The 13,382-nt window shown below is 39.2% G+C and overlaps 2 protein-coding genes across 3 annotated transcripts in view; one reads left to right on the top strand and one right to left on the bottom strand.

Annotated features, from left to right (window-relative positions):
- The window catches only part of TRAM1 (translocation associated membrane protein 1), a 44,838-nt gene that overhangs the window by 2,845 nt on the left and 28,611 nt on the right, over positions 1-13,382 (top strand). The window lies entirely within an intron of this gene.
- On the bottom strand, positions 2,311-2,794 carry LOC118856285 (mitochondrial import receptor subunit TOM20 homolog). Its single transcript, XM_036766504.1, has one exon. The coding sequence runs from the start codon at positions 2,792-2,794 to the stop codon at positions 2,357-2,359; it is 438 nt and encodes a 145-aa protein (XP_036622399.1). The 3' UTR covers positions 2,311-2,356.

The raw sequence follows: 13,382 nt of genomic DNA, 5'->3' as shown, positions 1-13,382 counted from the left end.
GCTACAAAAAGAGCCACTATAAATATTTTTGTACATATGGGTCCTTTTCCCACTTGTGTGATCTCTTTGGGATGCAACCCTAGAAGTGGTATTGCTGGGTCAAAGGGTATGAACATTTTTATAGCCCTTTGGGCATAGTTTCAAATTGCTCTCCAGAATGGCTGGACCAGTTCACAACTCCACCAGCAATGTAACAGTGTTCCAGTTTTCCCACATCCTCTCCAGCATTTATCATTTTCCTGTTTTGTCATTTTAGCCATCGATTGTTTATTCTTCATTGCTGCATTACTTAATCCCACATTGCTAATGCAAAACTAAATGCTTATCTAATATATTTAATGTTAGTAATTATGCCTAGGCTTCATGTTTCTGTGCAGTTTGTAGTTTCCGACTGATAAAGCTTAACTTGAAAATAGCATATTTGAATACAATCAAGGGAGATTATCATAGTTTTGAATGAGTTGTAGGCAAATTTAGAAACCAGAGAGTATATGGAAATTGTAGGATTTTACTTTTATGCGAAACATTGTTTCACATTCTTTTCTGCATAGCTTTCTTGTGATAAGAATTCACATAAAAATTTGCCTATTATAAGTCTAAAATATTTTTCTTTGTAACTTTGAAGGGTTTTTAAATATTAATATGAAGCAATAAAAGTGCTAAACATGTTTCTAAGATAAATTCAGCACACAAAACTTACGTATCATACAAATAAGACATAGTCTTCTTACCATATGTTAATAGTTCAGGATTTTGAAGAGTACTATGAAAGGAAATGTCACAGGATTCATGTTGATACTATTAAGATAATACCAAACATCATACATTACTGGTTTGTGCAAACTCATAGGAATAGATGAGAAAAATGTTAGCATATTGGAGAGAAGGGAACCTGTTAGTGGTTACTAGAAAGGAAGGAGAATGACTGACTCTATTTCCTGTGGTTTTGATCTGATCCCAGCCCCTTCTGTGCTTTGCTGCATTAATCTTCGCACCCCATCCTCCCCACCTTCATCTCCCAATACATCTTCCATTGCTCCTTTCCCTCGCCCACTCTATTAACTCTTTTTCTGTCTTCAAACATCCATGTTTGGTCCCACTCTCCTGTCCTAAGAATTACTTCCATTAATCCTCTCACAAGCTCTTAAGGTTATCTTTCTCTCTCCTCTGCCAGACTTTAAAAAGTGCAGTCAGTGACAATTTTTACAGAGTGAACATGGAGAGCTAACAAAATCCTTTCAAATACAGTGGTCAATGTTAGTAAACATACTATCAAAAATAAAGGCTACATCTTTCTCTCAACTTACAAACATGGAAAGGGACATACTCTTCATCCAATAGGGATCTGTTTGGGTCTTTGTTGAGAAGCTTCAATATCCAAACAAGATGTATCATGGTTTGTTTGTTCTTTTTAAAGAAACCAAATATGGGCATTGGGATATGGGAAAAACTATTCAGAAAAATAAATGTTGCAGGTGATTTGGAGTTTACAGGATTAACATCTCTTCTTCCCCCCTCCCTTCCCCCTCAATTGTGCTAACATATTTTTTCCTATGTTCCTAATGGAGGGTTGAGGGTGCACCCTTTCTTTTGCTATAAAAGAGCCACCTATATGCACAAGCTCTTTCCTCACCCATTACTTAATCCTATAAGGTCCTCCCACCATCCAACTGAAACTGCCTTCTCCACGCGAGATGATCATAGTAACATCCTAAATGTCTGATACAGTGACCTTTTCCTAGTCATCATCCTCTTTGACTTTGTCCATTTGACACTATTGACCATTCACACAAATATCTTAATTGCATCATGTGCAAAATCTTTCATGGAAAGACAGGTGCTAGACAGTGCAAGCTAGGTGGTTTTGGAACTAGTTGAACTGCTAGAACCTACAAGCAGTCATAAATGATTTTATGTCATCTTGGAAGGAGGCCTCCACTGGAGTTCCCCAGGGACGACCTGTACTGTTTAACATTTTTAACAGTGACTTCGATAAAGGCAATGTTGTAATACTTATCTCATTTTCAGATGGCACCAAACTGGGAGGAGTTAGAGGCAATCCAGGTGTTGGATTGTGTGGTCTACAGTGTAGAGACAGCAAGATGAATTTTTTTTTTATTCATAGTGTATTTATGAAATTAAATTTTTTTTATCAAAATACACTTCTCACTAAGATAAATAAATAAAATCCAAACAAACCTACGTACACAAAAGTTAGAATCAACTTAGGTAGATTTCAGTGTAATACATAGTCCATAACTAGCATGTTTGCCCTTCCCCCCCAGTGCTGCTCATCTTCTGGGCTAAGAATTATTTAAAAATTTTTTATTAAGATTTTATTGTGTTGACATGTTTCTCATTCCACATCATCTTCAGCCAAGCTCTGTACACTCACAATTCTCTGGCTAATTGTTGGCAGCTTAGCCAGAAGCATCTGGAACACTGGTGATGGAAGAGTTTGCTGTAAAACTTGCAACGACTGCTGTGGCTGCCCACACACAGCAATGGCATTTGTCAAGTGGTCAACACCCTTTTCATATTCACCTTGGGCTAGTAATTCCTCACCAAGCTGTATTTCTTCAACAAAGAACTTCTGAACAGCTTCTGCATCTTTAAGGTCAGGTAACTTGGAAAGCCCAGCTCTCTCTTTAGCAAGCTTCTGTTTCTTTCTTCGCTCTCGGAGCCTGTTCTTGAAGTTGGAGTCGCTCCGTCTCTTGCGGTCGAAGTAAATACAGTAGCTGATGAAGAGGGCCCCACACACGCCGGCAGCGATCGAGCCACTCCGGCCCACCATGTTTCCGGCTGCTGCCCCGTCCCCCGCTGACCCCCAAGCCAGGAGAGTAGGCTCGCTCCACTCCCGTCGAGGGTGGGGCCAGCAAGATGAATTTAATAAAAATGTAACATCTTACACCAAGACTTTAAAAAAAAAATTCGTGTCACAAGTACATGATGAGAGGCACGGTTAGATAATTAGTTGGTTTGAAAAAGATCTAAGAGTTGTAGACTGCAAGTTCAATATGTGTCAGCAGTCTGTACGATCTTAGCTTTTTGGGGGGGGAGGGGGGAAGGCAGGGCAATGGGGGTTAAGTTACTTGCCCAAGTGCCACACAGCTAGTATATGTCAAGTGTCGGAGGACAGATTTGAATTCAGGTCCTCCTGACTCCAGGGCTGGTGCTCTACTCACTGTGCCACCTAGCTGCCCCTTAGCCTACTTTAAGAGGGGCATAGCATCTAGGTCTAAGTAGACAGCAGTACTGCTCTCTTCTGCTCTGGTCAGACCATACCTGAAATAATAGGTGCCACATATTATAGGACAGGTATCAAGGTAGGTGGTACACTGAATAGTTCTGGGCTTGGACTCAGGAAGAACCTTTGAATCCTGAGTTAGAAACTTACCAGCTGTATGACCATGGGCAAGATGCTTAACCTCTCATTCTCCCCATCTGTGAAATGGAAATAATAATAGCACCTCCTTCATGGTATTGTGAAGGTCAAATGAGATAACATTTTGCAAACCTAAAAGTTATTTTTGCTGTTATTATATGCTGTTATTATAAGCCAAAATGTGTTCAGAGATGGATGATTGGGATAGGCAGTGACCTTGGGCTCATGGCAAATTAAGATCAGATGAAGAGATTGGGAGTGTTTAGAGCAGGCCTTCTTAAAACTTTTTCCACTCATAACCCCTTCAGTGCTTCTTAAACTGTGGGTCATGACCCCCAGGGAGCAGAACTGGATGGCAAATTGCAGAGACAAATCAGTTCTATGTAAGAAAAACTACCTGACAGGGCTATCTCAAAGTGGAAGGGGCTACCTTGAAAGGTATAACAGGTTCACAGGATCATAGGTTTAGCAACAGTAAGGACCTTAGAGGTTGGGTAATCCAACCCTCTCATTTTATAGAAATCAAACTTGGAGGCCTAGAGAGGTTAAGGGATGTACAAGGTCAGTGATTGGCAGAGTCAGGATTTGGATCTAGGCCCTTTTGCTCTCAATCATCCATTGACCTAAGGTTAAACAGGTAGTGTGTGAAAGGGCAGGAATTTGAACCTGAGTCCTCTAATTTTGCCACTATACCATTCTAGAGACTGTAAAGCAAAAACTGGATGACCACTTGAAAAATTATATTGTAGAAGGGATTCTTGCTCATGTATGCTTTGGGCCAGTTGGTCACCATGGTTCCTGCCACCTGTGAGAGTCTAGGACTGTATTTACAGTTATGCTGTCCACATCAAGATTTTTCCCATACCAGTTTCAATATATCGTGGGTTGGCAAAGGAAATTAAGTGGGAATTTTGGATGAGTTTTATGGAAGCCACAGACAATACTGGAAGGCCAGCAGATGACACAGAAAAAGTTTAGAAACTCAGAAATATTTAAAATATATGTATAGTATTATTATATAATATCAACCCAAATTTTACAATAAGGTATGGTAAATCCCCCATAAAAGAAAGAGAAAAAATTCAGACTTCTTCACTGGTATGAAGGGAGAGCCAGAAATTTACGCAGATTTTCCAGATGACAGGGGCACCTCACCCTTAACCCCATGAAACAGAAGGGATAACTTCTCTTCTTCACTGTTTCTACTGATTTCTTCTGTCACCATGTCTTTGCTTGCATAGTCTTCATGGACTGATCTTATTCTATTGACTTTATATCCTTTCTCCCCTTCCAGCTCCAGGTATTGAACTCTTCCTTTTCACTCAAGGTTTAATTAAGATGTGGAGCCTTCCCAAGAAATTTCCTCTACATCCTCAGATTTCTCAGAACACTTTGTTTGGACCTCTCCTTTGCATTTAGCACGTTTTGCCTTAGGTTACAGTTATTTGTATCCTTGTCTTATCCAGTATAGCTTTTTAGCCTTATTTCACACTGCTTCCCTTTTTGTAGCTATCCCAGATTTCTTAAAATGTGAGCATCCCTTGAGGGCAAGAAATGTGCAATCTCATCCTTTCCCCCTCAGTATCTAGCACAACATAGTATGGTTAAAGTATGTTGATGGAATTGAATATGCCCTGTAGAAAAAGAAAAAGGAGAATCATAGGTTGAGAACCAGATGGGATTTTAGGGATCATCTTCTAGTCTAACCTTTTCACTTTAAAGATGAGAAACTGAGACCTGGAGATGTTTAAGTGACTTGTACAAGGTCACAAAGCTAATATGGAGGCAGAGCCATGATCTGAACCAGGTCCACTGACTCCAAATCTAGAATTTTTTCTACTAGTTACCCAAGGGCATAATTTCTCAAAACTTTAGGGTTTTAGGACCCCTTTATATTCTTAAAAAACTACTGAGGATTCCAAAAAGCTTGTGTTTATGTGGATTATATCTGTTGATATTTTTCATATTAGAAATAAAAACTGATAAATTGTTAAGTATTTATTAAGTAATTTAAAAATAACAATAAATAAACCTATTCCATTTTAACATAAATAACATTTTTATGGAAAAATAATTTTTCTGAAACAAAAAATTTAGTGAACAGAATAGCATTGTTTTATGCATTTTTTGGAGACTTCTTAATGTTTGGCATAAGAGAAGATTATTATATCCACTTCTACATTCAGTCTCTTACAATATGTTGTTTTAGTTGAAGCATATGAAGAAAATCTAGCTTTACATAGATAAGTAGTTGGAAAAGTTTTGACCTCACAGACCCATAATAGTATCAGCAGTTGGTCAGTGAATCTGAAAACCACTACCCTAGAGGGAAGATGTGGAGAACATTATTGTAGATGAGAGAGAAATGTCCTTTGCAAAAGAAAACAGTTTTGGGGGATGGTGTATACCCCAAAATGGAGATTAAAGGGGCAAGTGTCAAGGAATAAAGGGGTGAAAGTTGTCTCCTGGTTCTGTCTTTCTAAGAAGAATGTTCAGTAATTGAAGTTTGTTTCCCAAAGGTCATGGCCATATGCTAAGGGTTAGTGCTTCAGTAATAGTTGTTTAATTCTCTTTGACCTTAGGTCATGTTAACCAACTTGGAACAGTTTAAAAGATTAATTAGTTCAATAAGCATTGAGAACTGGGATATTGTGCTAGGCACCGAAGGATATGAAGATAAATAAGATAAGCAATCTTTTTCCTCAAGTGGAATGTAGTAACTATAACTTGCATAAAAATATAGCTTATGACTTTTAAGGCCAAAAAAAATAAGTAGGCCCTTGATTTTATAATGGAAATTAGTAAGAAAATAAGATTTGACATTTGGAAATTTGCTTTACAAGCAGCTTCTCCAGGTTGCATGTTTTACTATATACAAGTCAAATCCTGTGTTAAGAAATAACAAACCATTTTTACACGTAAATGAGAAAAAATAAAATTTAAAATTTTTAAAAAGTAAAAAAAAACCATATATGTTTCTGTAACTTTAGGATCCCAGTACAATGAATTTGTGTGATCATTCTGACTTCATGACAACCTTGTTTTAAGATTTCATGGACACAATTTTCAGTTACTAAGAGGGACTTTGGCAAACTGAAGCTTAATCCAGGAACCAGAAGAATAAGGGAAACAGAGATGAAGGAAGCAGGAAAGAACTGTTCTTCCAAAACTGGAAGGAAGGCCTCTTATGTGGAAAAGGGATGAGATTGACTTGGAATAGTTCAGAGGCCAGAGCTTAGACAAAGAGTAGCTAGAATAACCTGGAACTGTTGGTCAGGAGGCATCTCAGAGTAAGGAGGAACATTCCAGTGACAATCATATAGGCCAGGCTGTGTGGTGGGGTAGGGAGTTTTCCCATTCTTGGAAGTCTTCAAGCTGATGCCACCTGTCAGGAGCATCCTAATAGGGATTTCTGCAATAGAAAGGAGGTTGAGCTTAAGTGACTACTAATGTTGTTTCCAACTCTAAGATTCTATGATTTTAGGTCAGAACATGTTTCTTAATCATACTTACTTCTCAACTATTTTACTTAAACTGATACTAAGTTAGTTTGCCTTCCCTGGCAGATACAGAATAAGGACAAGATGACGTGAGAAAGGCTTAGGAACTTAATGCCAAGCAGGGTGGGACTTTTTGCTTTTTTTGTTTTGAGTGCTTCTCAGCACTAAAGTGATGCAGTGCCTTTGATTGAGTCTTGCCTTTGTTTCCATCAAGAATCTTGGGTGACCCGCTTAAGTCACAAGAAAGCCTAACTCCCATGAGTTTGAGTCACATGGTAGTGACACCCTCTGACCCTGAAGAAGTGTATATACACTCTGAGGTCAGCATTTTGCTTGGGGCCCACTCACTGGAAGACTGTCCTGTGATTTGGCCAGATAAGACTCTGGGTAGCCGCTGTTATGGAGCCCCCTGGCTTTGGTTGCTTGGACAGACAGCTAGAAACCTGTCTGATGATTTGTGTTATTTTGCTCTGTTTATATAAGTTCTGCTTGTAATTTCTGTTTGTATACTCTCTGAAGTACAGGGTGCTGACTTTTTCCTCTGAACTAAGTGAATGATATATGTATGTTTAATTAAAGTGAGATTGTAAACCCCTTAAAGTTGCTTTCCTTAGAAAAGCAGATCAGGGGCAGCTAGGTGGCGCAGTGAGTAGAGCACCGGCCCTGGAGACTGGAGGACCTGAGTTCAAATCCAGCCTCAGACACTTGACACACTTACCAGCTGTGTGACCTTGGGCAAGTAAGTCACTTAACCTCAATTGCCCTGCCTTCCCCCTCCAAAAAAAAAAAGATCAAAGAACCTGTGCTAGCAGTCCTCCTGTGTGCTGGTGTTGTTGATCTTATACAGCATTGTTGTTACAGGAACATGGTGGATAGAATTTTATTTTCTCCACATTTGTGGTTTGTTATGCTTAATGACATGTATGTGAAACACACATGTAAATGTGACCCATTAAGAGCAATGTGGGTTAGTGGATAGGAGCACTGAACTTGAAATAACAAAAACCTGAGTAGAAATCCTGGTTCTGCTGTTTACTTACATGACATGGTAGGTTCAAAGATGTTCAATAACTTGCTTAGTTTTCTTAACTATGCAGTGGTGATAATGATTCTTGTAACCCAGTTGCAATTTTGTTATACAGATCAAGTAAAAAGATACATAAAACTCACTATCAACTTAAGCTGCTTTCTTAGTCTTTTGTTTTCCTCTTTTGTTGGTGAACACTACATTCTAAACTAAAATTCATTTTTGAAACCTAGGACAAAACGAGTACATCCATTCCTGTTACTTATAGGATTTGGTGTTAAGGTTTGGTGTTTTTTTTTTTTTAAATAATATCTCAATTTGAAAGGAACCTCATAAGTCATTTATGGGTCGTAAGGGTCATGAGGTAGGAAATATTAGAGGAGAATCTTGAACTTAGTTCTTCTGACTCCAGAAATATTTTTTCCCCTGTTGTTGTTCAGTCAGGTCTAACTCTTCATGACCCCATTTGGGTTTTTCTTGGCTAGATACTGGAGTGGTTTGCCATTTCCTTCTCTAACTCATTTTATAGTGGAGGAAACTGAAGCAAACAGGGTTGATTGAATTTCCCAGGGTTACACAGTTAGTATCTGAAGTCACGTTTGAACTCAGGTCTTCCTGACTTCCAGGCCCCAGACTCTTTCCAGTATACCGCCTAGCTTCCAATATCTTGAAGGTTTTCTAGCCACTAGTCTAACCTAAGGATCTCATCCCCTTTTCTATGAGCAAACAGTGAGCACTTATTTTTTTTTTTACATTTTTAAAACAATTTTTATTATTTAATATTTTAGTTTTCAACATTGATTTCCACAGGATTTTGAGTTGCAAATTTTCTCCACATTTCTACCTTCCCCCCCACTCCAAGATGGCATATATTCTGATTGCCCTGTTCCCCAGTCAGCTGTCTCTTCTGTCACCCCACTCCCCCCCATCCCCTTTCCCCTTACTTTCTTGTAGGGCAGGATAGACTTCTGTACCCCATTCCCTATATTCTTATTTCTCAGTTGCATGCAAAAAAACCTTTTTTTTTGAACATCTGCTTTTAAAACTTTGAGTTCCAAATTCTCTCCCCTCTTCCCTTCCCACCCACCCTCCCTAGGAAGGCAAGCAATTCAACATAGGCCACATGTGTCGTTATGTAAAACATTTCCACAATATTCATGTTGTGAAAGACTAACTATATTTCCCTCCATCCTATCCTGTCCCCCTTTATTCAGTTTTCTCCCTTGACCCTATCCCTTTTCCAAGGTGTTTGCTTTTGATTACCTCCTCCCCCTGTCTGCCCTCCCTTCTATCATCCCTGCTTTTTTATCCCCTTCCCCCTACTTTCCTGTGGGGAAAGATACCCAGTTGAGTGTGTATGTTATTCCCTCCTCGGGTCAAATCTGATGAGGGCAAGATTCATTCATTCCCCCTTACCTGCCCCCTCTTCCCTGCCAACAGAACTGCTTTTTCTTGCCACTTTTATGCGAGATAATTTACCCCATTCTATCTCTCCCTTTCTCCCTCTCTCAATAGATTCCTCTCGTTCCTTAATTTTATTTTTTTAGATATCATCCCTTCATATTCAACTCACCCTGTTCCCTCTGTCTATATATATGTATATTCCCTTCAACTCCCCTAATACTGAGAAAGGTCTCATGAATCACACACCTTTCCTCTTTCCATGTAGGAATGTAAGCAAAACAGTTCAACTTTAGTAAGTCCGTTATGATTTTCTTTCTTGTTTACCTTTTCATGCTTCTCTTGATTCTTGTGTTTGAAAGTCATTTTCTGTTCAGTTCTGGTCTTTTCACTGAGAAAGCTTGAAAGTCCATATTTTGCCCTGGAGCATTATACTCAGTTTTGCTGGGTAGGTGATTCTTGGTTTTAGTCCTAGCTCCTTTGACCTCCAGAATATCAAATTCCAAGCCCTTTGATCCCTTAATGTAGAAGCTGCTAGATCTTGTGTTATCCTGATTGTGTTTCCACAGTACTCAAATTGTTTCTTTCTGGCTGCTTGCATTATTTTCTGCTTGACCTGAGAACTCTGGAATTTGGCGACAATATTCCTAGGAGTTTTCTTTTTGGGATCTTTTTGAGGAGGCAATCGGTGGATTCTTTCAATTTCTATTTTACCCTCTGGTTCTAGAATATCAGGGCAGTTTTCCTTGATAATTTCTTGAAAGATAATGTCTAGGCTCTTTTGATCATGGCTTTCAGGTAATCCAATAATTTTTAAATTCTCTCTCCTGGATCTATTCTCCAGGTCAGTGGTTTTTCCAATGAGATATTTCACATTGTCTTCCATTTTTTCATTCCTTTGGTTCTGTTTTATAATATCTTGATTTGTCATAAAGTCACTAGCTTCCACTTGCTCTAATCTAATTTTTAAGGTAGTATTTTCTTCATTAGTCTTTTGGACCTCCTTTTCCATTTGGCTAATTCTGCCTTTCGAGGCATTCTTCTCCTCATTGGCTTTTTAGAGCTCTTTTGCCATTTGGCTTAGTCTATTTTTTAACGTGTTATTTTCTTCAGTATTTTTTTGGGTGTCCTTTAGCAAGTCATTGACTTGTTTTTCATGATTTTCTTGCACCTTTCTCATTTCTCTTCCCAGTTTTTCCTCTACTTCTCTAACTTGCTTTTCCAAATCGTTTTTGAGCTCTTCCATCACCTGAGACCAATTCATATTTTTCTTGAAGGCTTTTGATGTAGGCTCTTTGACTTTGTTGACTTCTTCTGCTGTATGATTTGATCTTCTTTGTCATCAAAAAAGGAATCTAGAGTCTGAGTTTGAGTCTGAGTTTGTTTTCGCTGCCTGTTCGTGTTCCTAGCCAACTACATGACCTTTGATCTTTTTGTCAGGTTATGACTGCTTGTAGAGTAGAGAGTACTTTGTCCCAAGCTTTAGGGGTTGTGCTGCTGTTTTCAGAGCTACTTCTACTCCCCAGTCACTGCAAACTCTGTCTGCCACAGCAATACTCCTCCTCCCCCAAGAACCGCCAACCAGGATTGCGACCCAGATCCAAGCAGATCAAAGCAAGCCCTTCACTCCCACTCTGGTCTGCTGCTTGATTCCTCCCACCGTTTGAGCCAGGGACTCCAGAAGCAGCTGACACTGGAGCTCTGGAAGCAGCCACAAGAGCTTCCTGAGCTACACTACATCTGCCAACCCCAGGGCTGGGGCCGAACCGCTTTCTAACCCGAAGTTAGAAGTTTTCCCAGTTTTCCCACTAACCTGCTCCATGGTCTTTGGCATTTGTGAGTTGAGAAGTCTGGTAACTGCCACAGCTCAATGATTCATGGCCCGAAGGCCTGCTCTGGGTGGAGTCCCGGTCTGGTCTGTCCTGGCCTGTCCTGGTGCAGTGGGCTGAGCTCAGCTGCCAGCACTGTGGGATAGACTCTTCCCAGCAACCATCCAGGCCATCCCGGGCTGGAGACCTACTTCCCTCTGCTATGTCGTGGGTTCCACGGCTCTAGAATTTTTTCAGAGCCATTTTTGCAGGTGTTTGGAGGGATTTGGGGGAGAGCTTAAGCAAGTCCCTACTTTCCAGCTGCCATCTTTGGTCCACCCCCCCCACCCCCCAATGAGCACTTATTAAAGCCTCTGTCCATGTGTCAGACACTGTGCATACAGAGAAAAAAAAATAAAACAGTTCTACCTCAAAAGCCTGTATTCTTTCTTCCTATCTGAGCAGCCCTTTCTTCAGGTAATCAGATAAGTGTTTGTGATAAGAAACATATAGTATACATTTTAGTAAAATTTAAAAACATTAATGCTTAAACATTACAGAATAACACCAGTAAATTTGTTTTTAAGTTCTTTGCTTTGTCTGAATCCTGGGTGACTCATAGAAGTGGAATGGCTATTTTGTTTTTTTGATCATGTGATCATTCTCTTTGACCTATGATTTCTAATGAGTCTCTTCTTTTCTAAATAAAGTATCTATCCATATGAAACAATGTAATTTAAGTGGTTTAAACAGGAAATTTCTCCCTCTAATTTCTCTGATATAACTCACTTTTTCCTTTAAACTTTCATGTTAAAATTTGTTTTAGCAGGAAATTCAATGACCATTAATGAACTACCTAATGTTAGTCTACAAGATTGAAAAGACAAAAAACAAAATGACATCTGTCCTGAAGGTTACATTCTCTCAATTTCTGTGCAAGTTTAGGAAACTAGAGAATAGTAGTTGTACGAAGTTATACCTTTTGGACAAGGGCTGCCTACTGTAGTAAATTAGGAAATTCTCACTACTCTATTGAATTGTAAGGAAGTGCTTAACATTCTTCCCCTAGTGATCAGGAGCCCCAGATATGTCTGCCACTGTTGCACGGTCTGAGAGTTGGTGGTTCTTGCATTTTTTCTGCAGGTAGAAGGTGGCGACGTATTGTTATTTGGTTTGAAGAAGCCTCAGTAAGGAGAATGTCTGTAAGAGAGTATAAGTTTTGTTGAGGGGCAGCAAGATAAGTGACATGGCCTAGAGTTACACAGCCAATATGTGTCTATGCCAAAAGACTTGAATCTAGTGTTTTCTGAATTTAAGGCTGGTTCTCTTATCTTCTGTAACATTAGTCTCCAAACTTTTGGTCCCACATCCCTATGTTAAAACAATTTTTTAAAAAGTATTTACTCCTGACATACATATACTTATTTATAAATTTTATACGTGTACTATTCTACTACTCTGTTATACATGCTATTAAAACACACTGTGTTAGGGAAACTCAAGTTGGACCAAATACATATTTATATTGGAGGTAAAACACTTGTGAGGATATAAACTGAAGGTATGGGAAAAAATCTCAGATCTTATACTGTTGTTCTTGTTCATCCTTCATTTTCGTTTTCGAAGAAGACATCACGAGTGAGTAATGTCTTCACTTGCTTGACTTGCATGTGAATTGGATTTAAGTGAGGTAGAGTTGTGCCAGTAGTCAGCTTCACTGTCTTCCAGAGTCATCAACATCCAGTGGCAAGACAAAAGTTAGGAGTACTGGCAACAGCCCAAGATACAGTGGATGACCTTGGCATCTTCAAAGGGCAGCTGAAAGGATGTTAATAACTATGTTAATAATATAACTACCATAGACTTTTACAACAAGGTGTCTCCCATAATCAAGATTCCACAGAAGATATAACAGAAATAAAGGGTTCAGTGACCTTCTAATAATACACATCAGGTAAAGCATAAAGTAGGCATGCATGCTTACTAAGACTGTTCATCACTGTGAACAAGATACAGAGCAGAGTTCAGGTCAAAGAGGAATTATTCCCTATAGATGGAGAGGTCTTGCAGATGTTCCTACTTGATGATGACATTGTGCTGATCATGTATCTTGCCCCAGAACATTGTAGAGCCTCTTGTAAGGGGTCTGTAATCACTCGAAGGAGTTTGACCTGTCCATCTACACAGGAAAGAACAAGTAGATAAGGAAAGTCTCTTGCCCAAATTTCAACATGCATTTTGTTGAAAGCATTATTGAGCTT

The sequence above is a fragment of the Trichosurus vulpecula genome, chromosome 1 (genome assembly GCF_011100635.1).
Source record: "Trichosurus vulpecula isolate mTriVul1 chromosome 1, mTriVul1.pri, whole genome shotgun sequence".
Lineage (NCBI taxonomy): Eukaryota > Metazoa > Chordata > Mammalia > Diprotodontia > Phalangeridae > Trichosurus > Trichosurus vulpecula.
This window is presented reverse-complemented; position numbering and strand designations above follow the sequence as displayed.